This window comes from Lonchura striata, chromosome 4 (genome assembly GCF_046129695.1).
Source record: "Lonchura striata isolate bLonStr1 chromosome 4, bLonStr1.mat, whole genome shotgun sequence".
Classification (NCBI taxonomy): Eukaryota; Metazoa; Chordata; class Aves; order Passeriformes; family Estrildidae; genus Lonchura; species Lonchura striata.
In genome coordinates, this window is record NC_134606.1 from 43,704,522 (window position 1) to 43,722,703 (window position 18,182).

At 45.7% G+C, this 18,182-nt stretch overlaps 3 protein-coding genes and 1 non-coding gene across 9 annotated transcripts in view; 2 read left to right on the top strand and 2 right to left on the bottom strand.

Moving 5' to 3' along the window:
- The window catches only part of SH3D19 (SH3 domain containing 19), an 80,600-nt gene extending 72,002 nt beyond the window's left edge, over positions 1–8,598 (top strand). For all 5 annotated transcript variants that reach the window (XM_021530209.3, XM_021530206.3, XM_021530207.3 and 2 more), the window contains 6 exons: positions 1,209–1,267; positions 2,853–3,040; positions 3,306–3,358; positions 3,833–4,019; positions 4,632–4,729; positions 5,968–8,598. In XM_021530209.3, the coding sequence (XP_021385884.2) occupies positions 1,209–1,267; positions 2,853–3,040; positions 3,306–3,358; positions 3,833–4,019; positions 4,632–4,729; positions 5,968–6,084 (702 nt within the window). In that variant the 3' untranslated portion in view covers positions 6,085–8,598. The remainder of the gene's footprint in view (positions 1–1,208; positions 1,268–2,852; positions 3,041–3,305; positions 3,359–3,832; positions 4,020–4,631; positions 4,730–5,967) is intronic.
- A 1,891-nt stretch (positions 8,599–10,489) lies between these two features.
- On the bottom strand, positions 10,490–14,065 carry RPS3A (ribosomal protein S3A). The gene is made up of 6 exons (XM_021532593.3): positions 13,933–14,065; positions 13,587–13,690; positions 12,286–12,473; positions 11,916–12,124; positions 11,219–11,328; positions 10,490–10,653 (listed from the first exon to the last, which is right to left on the bottom strand). Exons 1-6 carry the CDS (start codon positions 13,992–13,994, stop codon positions 10,532–10,534), a joined length of 795 nt encoding a protein of 264 aa, XP_021388268.1. The 5' UTR covers positions 13,995–14,065; the 3' UTR covers positions 10,490–10,531.
- Positions 10,916–10,985, bottom strand: LOC116183628 (small nucleolar RNA SNORD73). Its single transcript, XR_004148290.2, has one exon. It is a non-coding gene; the product is annotated as a small nucleolar RNA SNORD73 (small nucleolar RNA).
- Positions 14,066–16,149: 2,084 nt separating the features above from the next.
- Positions 16,150–17,173, top strand: LOC110471723 (ribonuclease CL2). 2 transcript variants are annotated; one of them, XM_021532645.2, is made up of 2 exons: positions 16,150–16,245; positions 16,636–17,173. In XM_021532645.2, the coding sequence occupies exon 2, from the start codon at positions 16,642–16,644 to the stop codon at positions 17,074–17,076; it is 435 nt and encodes a 144-aa protein (XP_021388320.1). In that variant the 5' UTR covers positions 16,150–16,245; positions 16,636–16,641; the 3' UTR covers positions 17,077–17,173. The 2 variants fall into 2 exon arrangements, with proteins under 2 accessions (XP_021388320.1, XP_021388321.1); XM_021532646.2 differs by having other exon boundaries at positions 16,215–16,251.
- The last annotated feature ends 1,009 nt before the right edge of the window (positions 17,174–18,182 follow it).

Here is an 18,182-nt window from a genome sequence, read left to right on the forward strand (position 1 = left end):
TAAAAACTAAACTCATAGTTAGTAGTAATGGAATCATGCTTGATTCACTTTCACAAGAAAGATTTGTTAGCTAAATTGATTGGCTGATTTTATGTTAAAGCAGTGGAGTGAGTATTTGGGGTCAAATTCAGCATTGATACAGACAGATACAACTTCATAAAAGCTAGGGAAGCTGCATTTCTGTTTTAGTTGTAAAAGATGATTACCCTTTGAGGGCAAAAATCTTCTATTTGAGAATTTGGGGTTGTTTTAAAAAGAAAAAAAAGAGTGCAGTACAAGAGGCTAATTTACTTGAGTGCATTCTCCTGTTAATTCATGTCAGATTTCATCTTGATACAAAGTCTCCATACAATACACTACAATGTGTTTTACAATATTGAGCTGGGGAGTAGTTTGGATCTGGACACCTAATAATAATACATAGTTATGGCTTCCTATAGAACCTTCAGAGCACCACAAATATCAGCTCATTCAGCAAGAGCAGTGCAGGGTTTATTTGTCCTAAAAGGCATTGTGATTTCCTCCAGTGCTTCACACGAGCTAAGAAACATTCCTGTTGATTTTATGGGAACTGGCTGGTATAACAGCAAGCTGTACCCAAAGCTCCTCACCAGGGCCTCTCAGATCATAATCCTGTACATCTCTCATCTCTCATGTCACACCAAAAATACAGTTGAAATCCTCCTGTTACAAAGGACTTGAATGTTGGGTGTTTGATTATACTGTGTATTGTTTTTTTGAGTCGTATTTCTCCAATTCAAGTGAGATTTGTGAGATGTGTCTTTGTTTGGAGAGCAGTTGGCTACCAAAGCCCAGAAGGGATAAGTATAAACAGTAGTTTTGTCTATTGTTGTATACTGTGCTAATAAATAATTGAGAGCAATTACCAGTTGAGAATTGGGATCTAAATACAACAACATGTAGTAGCATCTAGTCACATATTCTGTCAATCAGTCATGCTACAAGTAGAAACAATAAACCAGCTTCATAAAACAAAACATTAAATATTGCTCCTTGTTTGCATAAGATTAAAAAATGAGAAAACATGCATAAATTTACATTAATGTGGTCATATATCAGAGCATGCCAGGGATTACAGTGTGTCACACATCTGAAAAACAGATTATTTTAACTAGTTTCAAGTTTGTTGTGGTTTAGTTGCCATGAGCTTGTAATGGATGATATAATTTATTTTATTGTCTTACTAGATTGATGTTCCAGAAGAAGGCAACAAGAAAAAGACACCCTCTTCATCACGATGTATCAAGTGAGTCAGATGAATCTTATTTGCTTTCTCATGTTGATTTATGAGGAATGAAAAAGAAATATTAACTTTGAAGCAGGGGCTCTCTGCACTGAGATTAATAGGGTTAACAATTTATTCACCAAAATACATTGTAAAAATTAAATTATATGTTTTAAAACCCTGACTCTTTATGATGTTTTATTAAGACTCATATTTAGGTAAAAAAATGCCTAAAACCTTACTTTCATGAAAACTGGTTCCAGATACCATGAACCAATCTAATTAGCTTCAGCAGCACTGTACACTCCTCTTTTTGCACCTCACCTTGCTGCTTTCTTCCGTTTTCCTCACAAGACTGAAATGGTAGGGCTCCTACTCATGTAAGTGGAACAGAATAGAGAGGTACTTTAAGCAGAGAAATCTCTCTGGCCTAAGGTGTGTAGATGTTCACAAAAGTTCCCCCCAAATTATCAAAAGAATTGCCAGCACTTTCATTTCTGAATTTTGAACAACTTGTACTAATATTTGTAGGCAATAAATGATTTTTTAATGTTGCTTATTTCTTAATGATGTTTATTGGATTTCATAATCTTTCATTCCAGGAATTAAAGCAAATTCATGCAGAGGCAGGAGCAACTAGTGTCAGTGGGATCATTCAGTTGTTCTTTAGATGAAGCTTGGTTTGTCAGAAACAAACCTTTATTTTAAAAAGTTGCTTCTGCAGCTAAGAAAGAAACAGAAAGATCTAGCTCTGTCCTGAAAGAAACATCTTTGCAAAGATACTGAGTGGGGGACAGGGGTGGGAATCAAGCTACTTACTTTTTTGGTGTGCTATGAATATATAGAAAGAATTAAAGCCTTTTAATTAAATTAATGCTTTTTTTCCAGCATGGCATTTCTGATAAACTAAAAATTTTCTTAGGTTAATTTCTTAAATTTAATTTACTAGGTTCTTAAATAATAAAATTGATTTAAGTCAGGGGAAAAATAATTAGGATTTTTTCAGTGCTGTACCAAAGTATATAAAACTTATCAGATGCACTGAAGTTTCTTTCTTTGATAGATAAGCTTTTTTCCCTAGTAGATTATAGGGATGGATTTTACAGAATAAAATATTTTAAAGTAGATAAAAACTAGCTTCTTCCTATGAAACCTCCATCTATTTGGGACAAATACACAGCACTCACCCCCCACCCATGTTTGAGTGCATCAAAATGCAATGCTAGCTAGAAAAATAATCAAACTCTTAAAAAAGTGTATCAGGACACTTGCTTGGATATAGGCAAAGGTATTAAACTGGATAGGTGACCAAGAAACAAGGGGGTTTCTTGTTGCTTGGAAGGGAAATAGGGTCTTTTGCAAAATACTGTAACAGCCAGCAATCGGGATGCAGAAATTGCATCTGGCTTCTCCAGACTCCAAACTCATTCTCCTCAGAAAGCAGAGAACCGGGGCTGGTCCCCAGTTGTCCACCTGTCCTATTTTCAGTGCATTTTTTATCATTTTAATTAAAATATCAACCCATATATTGCACACAATGCTGTTTTATTATTAAATAGACAGTAATAATAAAGAAGCAAAATAATTTTCTCTTTTGTTTGTGCAGAGGTCCAAGGTGTGTAGCACGATTTGAATACATTGGAGATCAGAAAGATGAGCTCAGTTTTTCAGAAGGTGAAACTATTATCCTGAAAGAATATGTAAATGAAGAGTGGGCCAAAGGAGAGCTCAGAGGCATGTCTGGAATTTTCCCCTTGAACTTTGTGGAAGTTATTGAAGACCTACCTGGAACAGGTATGAATATGTTTGCAAAAATCTTCCAGAGCATGGGCTTGTACTTAAAGCAAATAGGCAGCATATAGGAAAAAATTCCAAAAGGACAGTGATTGCAGAGAGGAGGTAAAAAGAGAGGGAAGACTGATTAAAAAACCCTCAAAATTAACAGTAGGACTACTTAAGAAGCCATTCTTAATAATGACTTCAAATATGTAAAATCTGTCATTAGTAACATTCTGAATAGACACTGCTCCTGTTCTTAAGCTGTGCTTTACTTACGTAGGTACAGAAACAGCACTGAAGAATAAGGTGGAGGTTTCATCTTCCCTTCCTCAGGTAATAAAACTTTATAGGTGAGGATTAGAATTTATGTACAGATTTACAGAGACTCTATTATAATGTGAGAGTAACTGCAGAATGTGACACCACTTCCACACCACTTCAATGCTATATTGTCACAGCCTCAATTCTGACATGTGGTCTAAGCTGACATTGGTAAATTTTTATCCTTTGTGCTGAAGGAAGTTCTTCTTAGTTCTATTTTAATTATTGCTGAAGTGATCTAATTTTGTATTTATTAATCCTTTCCCCTGCCACCAGAGATAAAAAGGAATGTGGCTGAGTCTAGATTAAATTCTGTGGTGGCAGTTGCTGAAATGCCATTCTAGTCTACATCTGCAGCAGCACTGTTGTATTGGGAGGGTGTCAGGACAGCCATGTGCTGAACAGCTGCTATCAGCAGCATCCATCAGTTTTTGGGCTCCATTCACACTTCTAAAATTAATGCATCTGTTCTGTTAACTTGAATAGAACAACAGACGCTCACTAGAGTGGTGTGAAGCACTTCATGATTTTACAGCAGAAACCAAAGAAGATCTATCCTTCAAAAAGGGAGACTACATCCAAATACTGGAACAAGTAGATTTGGAGTGGTATAGAGGAAGACTGAATGGAAAGGAAGGGATTTTCCCAGCAGTTTTTGTTCAGACCTGCTCAGGTACAGTGCTCCCATTAGATGGCAATTTATTATTCCTGGGGTTGTGCCAGTCATGACAGCTGTGGGAGAACACGACATCAACTGCATGAACAACTCACACACCACCAGAGTCTTCAGTATTCTAAAGCTAAACTTAAATTTTGAACCAACTTCTCTAATAATAGCAGTATTATGTTCTAGTCAGTAAGTAATCTGTGAGGTTACACAGACTATGGAATGTTTTTCAGTGTGGTTTGGGCACAGGCAAAACAGGGCCATTGAGCCACCTTTAAGGAATAATTCAGGAGTATTGATGCTGCTTCATCTTAGAGCAGAAAGAGGGAAAGTCAGCATTTATTATGTGTCACTGTTGGGAAGTTCAAGTTAAGTGAGTTTTTAATTTAGTCTGCTTAGAAGCAGAACTGTGAGACTGTTTAATGCTAAAAAATGAACTGGTGGCAGTAGTATTTTTATTCCAGCAGGACAGTGAATTTGGTACAGCAGTAGCAATAACATTTGGACAACCTGTAGCACAATAGCAGGGAGAAAACATGACAATGACAGAAAACTTCTCCAGAAACAGAGATTCATTTCATTCCCGTGGAACTAACTTCTCTTGTCCATGTTCTGTAGCTAGAGTAGAGCTGTCACAGCCTGGAGGAGGGAAGAAAGGAAAAGCCAAAGCTCTTTATGACTTCCATGGAGAAAATGAAGATGAGCTTTCCTTCAAAGTAAGTACCTCTCTTAGACCAACTTTCAAGAGGTCTCATGCTCCTAAGGAGTGCTAAAAAATAAGGTTCATCCCCTGCGAATGTAGGCTTTAGACAAGAAGGATGAAGCTCATAGATATTAACACGTTTGGTAAGTGGTCTCTCTTCCCTTATCAGTCCTATTACCTATCAGCAAACTTCTTCATTAAAGACATTGCAAAGAGCTCAGGAGTTGCAGACTTCGCTGATCTAATTAATGTGACAAGATAAACCTTATTTTGCAGTACATTCAGTTCCTGGTTGGTTGATATGGTCAAGGGAGCCTCTCTTTGGACTAGAAAGAAAACTCTTGAGTAGGAGGTGATGATGAGAGTGCCAATACTACAGCAGCCAGGCCTCTAAGGGAAACCTAGTACAGCAGCATCTTGAACTGGCAACACAATCCAGAGTTGCCATGGGAACAAGGGAAAAATTAAATACATGCTGGATGCCCAGATTGTATTAAGCATGAACAAGAAACAGTGTCCTTGATGTTCAAAGTCATGTAACCATGTTCTCAAAAGCAAATTTCTGAGAAACAGTAGACTTTAATAGGAGCTGAAACAAACAGTATTTTCTCTTCTAAAACTAGCAAAATAGTTTCAGCATTAGCAGCTTGCAATACTGAAAGGATAGATGATTCTTTAAAGCGAAAAAGAGAAATAGAGGTACTGAAAGAAAGGCCAGTACTTCAGATGAAGGGTGTGGCATGGGACAGTGAGAACAAGAACCAGGACCAAACACAGGACCTGCAATTTAAATGGCCATACTGAGCTTTTAGATTGCTTTTCTTCTTTTTAGGAAAGTTTCCAAGTGCTAGGAAATACTGGGACTAAATTGAAAAAAAAAAAATCTTTCCAGTGTTGTAAGAAAATAAACCCTGGAAACACACACAAATAAGCACTAAAGCAGGGGGCCCATGAGCCAGCTCTTAACATACCTGGAGAGGCAAAGGTATGTGAGAAGTTATCCAGCAGTGCTCTTCTGTCCCTCCAAAGATGATTTTTCAGCAGAGACAAGTATTTAGCCTAAGAGAAGCTTCAGCTGGTTTGGTAAACTACCTCCAAGAGATGAAATGAACAGAAGAGACTGACAACATCTTACTCCTCTTCTCTTTGATTGATATTGTTTCTAAATAGGATCAGCTCTGCATGCATTAACATTGCTCAGTAAGATTGCACAGTAAGCTGTACTGACTCACATTACTCCTTCTCTTACAGGCAGGTGATATGATAACAGAGCTGGAACCTGTAGACGAGGACTGGATGAGTGGAGAGATACTAGGAAAGTCTGGGATATTTCCCAAGAACTTTGTTCAGATTTTAAAAACACCATGAAGTGTCGCCTTTCTACTACTCCCTGCATGTGGGAGAGAATGTTTTTTTACCCTAAAGGCACAGCAAAGACATCAACGAGTGTTGATTATCAATGTTTTGCACTACTTTTTCTAGACAGTCATAGTAGTATCTTGAAGTCGGATAAGATTTGAGTCTGTTGTGACAGTGTATGTAATCATATTTCATGAATGCTCAGAGAGCAAAACAAGCAGGCTTTTTAGCCATTTCCAACTAGGGAAATACTGTGGTGCAACACCATTTTAACTTATATAGCATTCTAGTATGTTTACTCTCTGGTATTATATTTATCATGCACAAAGTCTGCATAACATAAGCTGCTTTGGCCTTCTTTGAACTTCTTAAGATCCAAACTTTAAAATTTGTTTTAATATATAATTACAGCACTCAGTATGTAGATGAAGTTTGATATTCAGGTTTCATTACTGCTTGAGTTCCACATTAGCAGTAGAATCCACTTGTTTTATGATTTAGAGGATAAGAAAAATAACTGGTATTTCATAGTAGAAAGGTATCAATCTACTACTCGTAAGAGGGGAAATGGAGAAATAAATCCTTGTGTAGTATCCTTCTATTCTTAGCCCAAGCTGATCATACAGCAAGATCACAAAAGTAAAATCTGTGAGTATTTTGCCTCTTAATGAATTCTGTTTAAATTGGTATGAATCATCTTAGGCCTTCCTCGCTTTCCCCAAAATACTTTGTAAGTACAGGTTTAGTTTCTTCCTACTGCCCATTGTTCTTTGAGCACCATCATACCCTTCTCTCCTAGCTGACGTTAGCAACAGACTGTTTATTGAGCTTTCTCAGACCCAGCCATGGAGGAGTTGCACTATTCCAACTATTTGCCCCTCCACTCCCCTCATGGGAGTGGAAAGCCAGTGTTCACCCAGTCTGCATTTTATTTGTCACTCAAGTACTGGAACATACTTCAGTAACACTATTCCTGTCCTTAACATGAAGGATATTATACAGCCTTGGGTTTAGTTTTCAGCAGACGTGGGATTAGTTTCCAGTTTGTTGCCACATACCAGATACACTGAGCATCCTTATAAATGGCCTGTTGAGGCCTTGAGGAAAACATGCCTGGCAAGAGCTTACTCCAAACAGCTCTAACCAAGGCGCGTGGTAAAAAGCAGTGTAGCTTGACTGACCAGCTAAGATGGATGTGATTGAGGTAGCTTCACATTATAGGAACTTCTGGTAGTCAATTCCTTTTTGGAACAGCAAGGAATGGGCATCTAGTCCCAGTGGCAGACTGGAGCTCACCTGCAGCAAGCCTGAGGGACCTGCAGTGCAGACGTGAGGGCCTCAGCACCATTCACCCAGCAGTCACTGCCAGGCCACGGAACCTGCACAGACACAGCCCCCACTTTGTGTTCTGCCGTGTCTGAACTACACACCAGTACCCTTCACACAGCCAGGGGATGGAGACCACACAAAGTTCTAATGAGCTGAGGAACTGGACTTTCCATTAGGGATTAACATGATAAACAAAATGCTGAAGTACGTGCTGTTCTAGAAGGTTGGAAATGCAATAGATACAGCTGTTACTCACTTTTAGCAGCCCCAGCAAGCCTGTCCAGAACTCCTGTGGAATCATGTGGAAGTCCACAACCAAGGACAATCCTTCCCGTTCCCCCAAGTTTTCCTGTTTGGAGATTCTAAGGTTCTTGTTTATTCCAAAAAAAACAGTAGTCTCCTAAAGAAATCCAAGGAATAGCCAGATCCTTCAAAGACATACCACACCAGTGTGGTGGTAGATGAGGCTGAAGTGTATGATGTTTACTTACTGTTTGTCTGGCAGTTTTCTAATGTTTTGATACAATTCTCAAAAGTAGAACCGATTTTTTAGTATTTTTTTTCAACTTCCTCTTTTCCATTTTTATAACTGTCTTGACCACTTGTTTTTGTAACTTCACTGAATGTTTAAAGTCAGTGCCTGTTCATTGACAAGACCACTCTGCTGTATGTAATCTCCTCCTCCCTGTGGGGCAGGGCAGGAGTAGCAGCAAGGCCTTTTACTCAGAGCACCGAGTGCCATCTAAGGGCTGCTCGCATGGCTGCAGGCAGCTGACACGGCGTCTGTGTCAACGCTGAAGCAAGGGAGATGCTCGGCTTTTACGGGGCAGGATTTTCCTGAAACGATGCCCAGATGCCCAACACCACCACTGTAAGAGCGTACACAGATCGCATGAAATTCCTAAGGGGTACAAAAAAGCCGAGAATGAGGTGGAGTGCAAATCTTAACTGCAATGTAGTAGCAAATTCCAGCGGTAACCTTGAAATCCAGCTAGATCTCCATGCATTAGAATAAAAGCCTCACTTACCAAAACATTTTGTTTGACCCATCCTCTAGAAATATCTTCAGGAAGATATCTTTGTTCTGTGTACAATGAACAGTATCCTAAATAAACCTTTGTTAAGTCCAGTAAGTTTGTTATGGTACCTCTGTAAATTAAGAATGTATTTAATCAATAAAATTTTTGTAATTAAGTTATGATGGCATTTTAATTGTTTTATGCTGTGAAAAGCTGAGCTTTCCACTTGACAGTGTGAGATCTCATTCTGTAAAGTAACTCCCCACCCCCAGACAAGTAATCCAAACCCCTTAGAGAATGTGGATGATTTTAACAAATTATTCAAGCCTTCACACTTGGGTGTGCCTCACGCTCACTACCTACAGAAGCTACTGCGTTTTGCTACCTGCAGCAAGCAGCTGTCACCACAGGGCATCACATGCTGTGGCTCTTGCTGTGGCTCAGTGACAACGTCGTGAGGAAGACACAGGCTGATCCTGCACATAATTTAGGTGTGCTCTGCTGAGTGCTGCTTTCATGCTCCATGATTTTTCAGCTGGTATTTGATGACAGAATAGAGAGCATGATGCACAGTATTTTCCTTCCTGCTTTTCCCCCACCTGAAATCACATTACAAAGCCTACGTTTTCCCAGAACACCTATGTGGCAACGCACTGTTCCAAACAATACATTTAAAAGCCTGAAAAAATCCCAAGTTCTTGTTCTCTCCCCCTCTCCTCTTGGACTGACTTTTTGGCAACATACAGTCCTCAGATATGCAAGTAACAAAAGCTACAGCTTCAAAAATGTGTCTGGGATTCCTGGAGGCAGGTGACACCTGCCTCAGTAGTGCAGATGGAAAGAGCAAAGCAACACGATTTCCTCCCCGTTCCGAGGCTCTGAGTGTGGAGCACTCACTACTCTTCCTTCCAGTACGCAAAGTGGAAAAACCAGAACATACTGAAACCATAACCTGGAATCGCAAGACAAAATCACATCACCTGCAGCATTCTGAAGTAAGTTCAAAAGCATTCTTCTCATTTTGCCTATTACTTGGTCCAAACCAGCATTATCAACCAGGAAAATGTGAAAATCCCTGACAGGGAACAGTACAGCTGCCATGGGTAGCAGGGCCCTTCTCCTTTTCTCCAGTAGCTTTGTTGGAACAGTAACATTTTCACTCTTTTCCTTTATTTCATGTCTGTGACAACCAACTGCCAGAGCCACCACGCTCTGAATTCTGCATTTTGCTCTCAGTTTTATATCACTAACCAGCAATTTAATAGGACTAAGTTTAGATTTGTTGGCCTTAACAAAACACATTGATAGTGCACAAAACTCATTTTAGCCAGAAAAAACACTCATTTATAAGCCAACATAAGTAGAACAAGAAGCAAAAAGCTGTTAGAGAATGAAAAACAATCTTAATATTACTCAGCAAAACATTTAAGTGCTTTGTTTTCAGAATACACACCATTGCCTCTTTACAGATTTTTTTCCCCCTGAAGTTCTACAAGTTTTCCATTAGTCATCCTTCAGTTCTGACAGGTTAAAATCCAACACCCAACTCCAGGGCTCGAGCTCATTTTGGATTTCTGCAATGCCCAAAAATTAATACTGCTTCCATCATCATAATTACAACTTTAGCACCTTCAAACACCTTCTGTTCACCAGAGACCACACCTATCCCATGAGAGGTTGCATTAAATGACCAAGAAATTTAAACATACATTATTCTGAAGCAAGTCATCTGGGTAAAACTAAGACTACCCAATAGTACCAAATTCTGACACAGTTTTCCCTGTGCAATTTCTGCCTTCCCTGTACTCTGTGAAGCATCTCTCACCAATACAATCTCTGCACACATACACGAGGTTTTTTTGGTGAGGACTAAAATTACTGGGTAAAACCAATGTAGAGAATCCACAGAAAGGACAACCCACCTTTTTGCACCCATTTCCACAACACAATTGGAGAAGTACATGTGTACTTCTTGTATTTAATTTTTCTTAAGCCAAGGCCGTAGGTTTTACCTTACTGAAAACTCATCCACATGTCCAGTAGCAATACAGGCAACCAAGGATTAGTTCTGTATATTAAAACCTTTTATTTTCCACCCATTTTTAGTTTCACACAGACTCTTGCACGGGCGGCTCATATCCATCAGCTCGCTCTACCTTGGTGCCTGCCTCATCCCCAGAGGGCTTTCCAGCACCACCACCTTCACCATGCAGCTCCATCAGCTTGCCCACTAAAAAGAAGCAGAGACAGAAAAAGTGAGAGATGGACCTATCTGAACAGTTTTAAATTATTCAATTACTCATTACACAGAAATGAAACCACCAGGTTTTCTGTAGGTAGGACTAAGTCCATTGCAGACAGCTCATGCACTGAGATGCCGCTATAGTGACACTCAAACAGAAACAAGCAGTGAAATAAGGCTACATAACACAGCTACAAATGACACTTCTAAAAGGAGCTGGACTCACGAACCTACTGCTGCTTTACACAGGAATGTCAGAAATTGGCGAAATGGAATCATTCCACATCATCTGGGACCGAAACATTTTGTCATCATTCATTCCCAAAGCAAAGCTTTTAAACATTCAGCAGCAGTTCCAGGTGAGAATTCAAGCTCCAAACTGGACACTCACTGCTTGGCTTTCAATCCTAGAAGCCACACATCAGGACAAGGAAACACTTTCCTTTCTACAAGTACTGAAGCTCATTGATGCTGCTGTAACATCCACAAGCAAACACATTTAAAGTCCCTCCTTTCCACACCCTCCTCCAAACATCTACAGGAACAGACTTACATTCAAACTTGGGCTTCTTGAGCATCTTCACCTTGCGGACATAGACATCGTGCAGAGGGTAAATGGACTGGCAGGCCTTCTCGATGTCCTTGCCAATGCTGTCTGGGATCCTGAGAAATCACAGAGCACAACTGCTAAAAACTCCACCTGCTTCTGTAGCAGCAACACAGGCTTAAAAAACATCCTTAAAGAATACAAAACATTCTACAAAAGTTTACACCATCACATTGACAATTTTCTTCAAGTACATTTAGGTTCTAAGACATCTCCCTTTCAATGTTAGAAGGGACATAATGCATGCACGTGTGCTCACTTTGAGAGCAAATCTGCAAACTTTTGGAAGCAATCAGCCCACTTTGAGAAACTCTTCTATCAGAAAAGCTCAGAGCATTCACAGCCCCCATGGATGAGAATTACAACTTTAGTCTGTAGAAATGTGAACCACAAATCTTCTGGAGAGTGATTTTACATTTATGCAAACGTGACAGTGGATTCAGGTCAGAAGGGATGCAGACACTAAGAGGAGCCAATTGCAGAGAAGGACAATTGGCTTTTCCACACCAGGGACTCCTTGCCTGGTCTCTGGCAAACAGCTTGGGATGCACCAGCGCTCCTCCCTCAGGCATTCAGCACAAATCAACCCCCAAACAAGGATTTAAACTGTAGGGGACAAAAAAAGAACACAGCCAAAGCTTACAGCTTATTGACAACTTCCTTCAGGTCATTGGTCTGCACCTCCCGGGTCATGATCTCCATCATTTTCTTGCGGATCTGCCGGACCTGCTGGTGCTGGGCATAGGAGGTCTTGCGGATTTGGTTATTGCGCTTCTTGGTGAAGCCCACGCAGAAGAGGCGCAGCAGGTACCCGTCTGTGGTTTTGACATCCACGTGGGCTTCAATCATTGTCTGCAAGAGGGAGCAGGACCATCACCACCCACGCAGCACGGGCTGCCCAGCCCCACACACCCCACGCCGTCCGATGCCGCTTCAAACACAGCTTTGCCAGGCACCAGCGCTCCCTCCCTCCCTGAGGCACCGGCAGCGACCACACCTTGTTTCTTACACACCTGCCATTTTTTGACCATGGAGCACATTTTGTCCCGTGTGAGGTCCATCCCATGGAAGTTGGTCAGACAATTTTTGCCCTGAACGTCCTCAGTGATCAGTTTAAATTTGCGGAAGGCAACCTCATCATTCTGCAGATCAGCCAGGCTCACTTCAAACACGCGGCCCTTCAGCCCGTCAGAGGCAATTTCTGGGAGATGGAACAGAATAAAACACCTTAGATTAACATTAGAAGCACATTCTTCAAATCAGATACTAAATTCCCGCTGGAATCCTGTTCTCTGATATTTTCTAATGGTGATCACAGAGCCAGCAAGGTTGGAAATTTCTCCCTTTGGGAGGAATCTTTCAAGGCAGTATTATCAGGTGTGGGATACGGACAGCAGCACACACCAGTTCCACGTGTAATAATTTGGTTTGTTTCAAGCATAAATGGGTTACAGAGTATTTGGAAATTATCAACAGTCATGAGAAAACTAAACATAAAAAGCCACAAGTGCTCAGCAGAGATGAAGTAGGAATGAACAGCCCAGTACAATCATTTCACCGCTCCTCCTCCAACGAGGAGCCATTTTAACAACACTGGCTGGTTTGGCAGCAACCCTCATTTTATTTGTTTCAGATGTTACAGTTCAAAGCAACAATCATCATCCCAACTTTGAGTGCAGCCAGCAGAGTATCATAAGGCTGTTCAGCCATTCTCCATGGCTAAACTTCCAAACACATGGTCACCTCTATCCAGACACCTCTGCATTGCTAACAGAAGTCTCTCTTCCTAAGATGTGCCACACGAATTTACCCTCCTGTGATACATCAGTGCTCCCATTAAGTCAGCAATTCCGGCTCTAATCTTTACTCAAAAGCTTTACATTTCATCTATTTCAGTGTCTTCATGTGTTGGTCGTTATGGTACTACTAGGACTAAGGTCTCCTGTGGCACCGTCCCACATCTCCCCCCATGACAATCAGTACTACTGCTTACTTCCTGAACCTTTCCCGACTTGCCAGGTTACAAGGGAAACTCATTAGAAACTTCAGGCCCTTTCTTCCATGGTTTGGCATTGCTGTACAAACAAGAGTCCAGTGTACGAACTTCCTGCAGCTAATCTCATTTATTCAAACAGCTCAGTCAACTCAAAAAAAATCCACTCAAATCACCCAACTTTTTAAGCTTCCAAGCTCGTAATAGTAGAAGCATTTTTCATTTTTCAGCAGTCTTTTATACAGAGAGTTCTTTAAGCGCTTGGAGCTAGCATGCGGAGCAATCACAATCCCCGGTACTGCCCCAAGCCCAAGCACTCACTAGTTCCTTGAGTCCTGGTGACAAGCGTCTTCCCGATGTTCCGGATATTGAACATCGCCGGTGCTTTGACATCGTACCAGTCCTTCTTGGAGAAAGGGTCGACCCTTGAATCAAACGAAGCAGGTTTTTTAACCGACCTTCTCGGGCCACACGGGGCTGCAGCATGCCCTTCCTCTCCGGCTGCCGCCGCCGCTCCCGCCCCGCCGGGCCCACGCCCGCCATGACGGCATCGGCCCTGCTCCGGCCGGGCCGCGGCCGCCATCCGCCCCGCATCCCCGGCATCCCACCTCCGCGGCGCCCCGCCCGGCGCCCCCCGCACCGCCCGCCGCGCCCCGGCGGCCCTCACACTTTCTTCTTGGCGCCCTTCTTGCCGCCCTTGGTGAGGCGCTTGTTCTTCCCGACCGCCATGTCCGGCCCGCGCCGCGGAAAGGGCGGCGCGCGCGCTCCCGCGAGATTATACGGGAGCGGCGCTCGCGCGAGACCCGCGAGAGCGGGGCCGCCTCCAGCGCCGGGAGCGGGGGCGGGACGGAACCAACGGCACGGGGGGCGGGGGGAGCCGCCCGTGCTCCTGAGCGCCCCCGCCTGGAGCCCCGCGGGGCGCCCGGCCCCGCGCTCCCGATCCCCGCGGGGCGCCCGGCCCGCGCTCCCGATCCGTGCGGGGCGCCCGGCCCCGCGCTCCCGATCCCCGCGGGGCGCCCGGCCCCGCGCTCCCGATCCCCGCGGGGCGCCCGGAAATGCGGATGCCCCGGTGGGGCAGCTGTGCGGACGGGCAGAGCCACAAGGACGGGGTTCGCTGCACCGACGGTGCTCGGGCGAAAGGCAGGTGCCACCTCCTGCCCTTTCTGATGTCTTCAAGCTGAATTATCTGTCCCCAGGCTGAATCTCATCACCTTTTGTAAACGTAACTGATGTCGTCTGATATTTTCTACAATGGAAATTGGCAATGAGGAACTTTGTATTTCAAGTATTGCATAAGAGTGCTGTCATACAAACAAATAAATATACATCAATAGATGAGAAATATGCATTAGACAAGCAGGCTCATGTGAATTTTACTGTATAAAAGATGTTACTTTTTACCCCATGGAGTGTTTGATTTGTCAAACCTCCACCTTGCATCCTGTGCAGAAAAAAAAAATATCTCCTTTCTAAATTATGTTTTGAGAGCTCCTAGAATCGGCAGCTTTCCCAGGCCTTGGGGCACCGAGGGAACAACCAGAGTGGGTGGTCTGGGCTGCTCCAAATGCCCTGGCTGATGGCTCCTCTCCCCTCTGCACAGAGCAGGAGGAGGCTTCACTCAGCCCTCCTGCATGGGCAGGGATGGCACATGGAGAAGCGGTGCCCAGGACATCACCAAGCAGTTGGAAACCCCCTGGAACAAGAGCTGACCACAGGCTGTGGCTCCCCAATGAGCCTCACAGCAGCCTCTGGCAAGAATATGCCTGGGGCTCTGCCAGGTAGGATGGGGTCCAGCACAGGTACCTGCACCATGCCCACTAAAGAGAGCCCACTGCCAAGCATCCAGGCTTGTTCCTCGTCCGGTGAGTGCCATCCCTTTTCCACCCACACCAGGACAGTGGGAAGCAGTGTGTCTGAGGGGTCATGGTGAGAGTCCCCATCCTCCTTTCATGCCCAGGAGCAGGGTATTGAGAGTCTCAATACCCTGAGTCTCAAGCAGAGTCTCCTGCTGACCTTCCACATCTGCGAGGTTTTGGCCAGGTTCCTGAACAGTTCCCACTGTAGGAACTGTGTACCTTTGAGGAGAATTTCTTCAGAGGCTGTAGAAACGCCACCAGAGCCCAGGGCAGGACCCTCTGCGCTTTCACTGTGGCCAGTTTTGAAAGTGTTAAAGCTCTTTTGGGAAAGGTGCTGCCAAGGACCTCATTCTGTCTTTTCCACTTCCCATCGGAGTCTCTCTGATGTCTTTGAAGAGGGCGATGGAGACCACTTGCACTCACTCGTGACAGCCTCTCCTGGGCACTGCATGCCTCTCCCTCTGGAGGGGACACGCTTTCTTTGAGGCTCTATTACAATGGTCAAGGGAAAGCAGTATTTGGTGAACTCAGGCTGGCTCCTGGCTCTCTGCTTGTCTCTGCATCAATGGAGCAGCTGGGAGCATGGGAGGTAGCAGTGAGGAAAAATGCATCCTGGCACTTCCAGGAGTGTGAATTTGCCTGCAAGGGGACACGGGGAAAAGGAACACATAGGCCCCTTAGCACTGCAGAAGAGCCATGGATGTGCCATATCTTTCAAGAGTTGTAGGAACATCTGCCAGCTGCCCCAGTGGTGATGGTGACATCCTGCCCCCCACCAGGGACCCACATATCTTGCCCTACCACCCAAAAGGACCCAGGTATCCTGCTTTTCATGGGACAGGTGGCCAAGGCCAGAGTGGGCAGGGGCCACGCAAGGGGATGCACGCAGACAGTCACGTGGTTCGTTAATGACTACCTAATGACCTTGGGGGCCATGAGGGTGAGCAGGGCCTCCCGGACACCTGATTCCCCCAGACATCCACTGGACCTTGCTCTTTACCCTGCCCCTCCTCCTGGATCCTTGCCCATTGGGCACAGCTGGGGCCAGTATAAAAGAGGTGCAGAGGAGTGGGAGGGATCCTGGAGACCCTGAGGCCATAAGGGAAACTGAGGCGCGCACACAGGTGCAGGTGAAGGGTGCACAGGGGACCAGAATGCCTGTGGGAGGGCTCTGTGAGGAACCCAAGCATCCAGTGGGGAAGGGAGGCTGTGTATGGCATCCGGGTGTGGGGGCATGGGGTGGATCTATAGGGGAGCCAGGGGTCTGAGGAGCGGGTAGGGGGTGTTCCATGGGGGACTGAGGCTTCCGGGGAGCGCATAACTTAGGGGACCCATGCATCCAGGCGAGATCCACAGATAGCCCATCTGTCCAGAGATGGGCCCCCTGCACTGGGAGGTGATTTGTATGGGACCCAGGGATTTGGGAGGGGAATCTCTAAAATAACCAAGCGCCCAGGGTGGGATTTCCAGTCGGGGGCCCAGAGGTCAGATGGCCCTAACCCCACCTTCCCTAGGTGGCCATGGCGGGCTGGGTGCTGTGCGTGACCCTTGCGCTGGCAGCGCTGGCAGGGGCGGCGGTCGAGACCCGCTACGAGAAGTTCCTGCGGCAGCACGTGGACAACCCCCGGACGTCCACGCTGGCGGCGCATCGCTACTGCGAGACCATGCTGGCGCGGCGGCGCGTGACGGCCCCGGGCAGGCCCTGCAAGCCCTCCAACACCTTCGTGCACGCCCCGGCCACGGACCTGGTGGCCGCCTGCTCCCAGGCGCCCGACCCCGAGACGGGGTTCCACAGCACCCCGAGCGCCCTGAGCCTGACGGCGTGCCGGCTGCGCGGCGGGGACACGCGGCCGCCCTGCGCCTACCGCGCCCGCCAGGCGCAGCAGCACGTGCGCGTGGCCTGCCGCGACGGGCTGCCCGTGCACCTGGCGGGCACCTACACGGCCCCGCAGTGACGCCTGGCACGGACCCTCGTGGGCCCTCGGCGCGGGCGCAGACCCTCCCTGCCGTCAGGGGCTCTGTTAGCGCTGGCAATAAAGGAGGTGTCAGAGGCCTGGGCTCCAGCATCAGCTTCTGGCGGGACCCTGCGATCATACCCCTCCCTGGGTGCCCCCTGCGCCTCTTGGGTCACCCCAACCCTGTCCAAGATGTATTTGGCCCCCGTGTGCCTTATGGTTCCCAGGAGGCTTGGAACACCCATAGGCCACTGAGGTGTCTCTGCCCTCTCCCCTTTCTTGGGTGTCTCACAACTCCCATGGGTTCCCCATAATCACCACCACCCTCCCAGCCCAAGGCCCACCAATCTCCTGGATGTGTACCCAGCCCTCTCCCCAGTGTCCTGACCCTTTGGGTGTCACATTGCTTTCCTGGATAGCCCATAACTCTCACAGGGTTTCCCAACCTCCCCCATGCCTTATAACCCCACTGGGTACCCCCGAATTCCCTCATGTCTGCGCCATAAACTGTCTGATGCCCCATCTCCCACATGCCTCTGAGCCCATCCGTGATCTCTCTGGGGCTGAAGCTGCTCCCCCTCGGGGCCCTCACAGGACCGAGCCCTGGCTGGGGCCACACAGAGCCCCGAGCCTCCATCCCACACACACTGAACACAACACACACACACAGTGCAGACAAAACTTGCACTGCATGCAGCCACACTCACAACACAAAGCATTCAACACTCAGAGCCCTGCTCCTAGCACAGCACACTGCATTAGCACACACAGGACACACATACCAGCACATACACATGGTATGCACACATGTACAGAAGTTGTGTTCCTGAGTCTCAATGGGATTTCACATTTTCAGCTTCATCACCTCTTGTCCTTCATTCTCCCTGTCAGTACTTACCAGTACGCTTAAAAGCTCCCCCTGCCTGAGCCTTCTCTTCTCCAGACTGAACAGTCCCTGCTCTCTAAGCTTCTGCTCTGGTCAGACATGCTCCAGACCTTCATCATCATCAATTCCTTGCTGGACTCTCTCCAGTATGTCCCTCTCTCATGTACTGGGGAGTCAACCACTGGATCCAGGACTCCAGGTGTGTCTCAGTAGTGCTGAG

Excerpts from the sequence above, each read along its gene's own strand:
- RPS3A (XM_021532593.3), bottom strand. The coding sequence starts at position 13,994 with ATGGCGGTCGGGAAGAACAAGCGCCTCACCAAGGGCGGCAAGAAGGGC. Across the intron at positions 13,691-13,932 it reads AAGGGCGCCAAGAAGAAAGT|GGTCGACCCTTTCTCCAAGA; the intron begins GTGAGGGCCGCC and ends GTTTGATTCAAG. Across the intron at positions 12,125-12,285 it reads CCATGGTCAAAAAATGGCAG|ACAATGATTGAAGCCCACGT; the intron begins GTGTGTAAGAAA and ends TCCCTCTTGCAG.
- LOC110471723 (XM_021532645.2), top strand. The coding sequence starts at position 16,642 with ATGGCGGGCTGGGTGCTGTGCGTGACCCTTGCGCTGGCAGCGCTGGCA.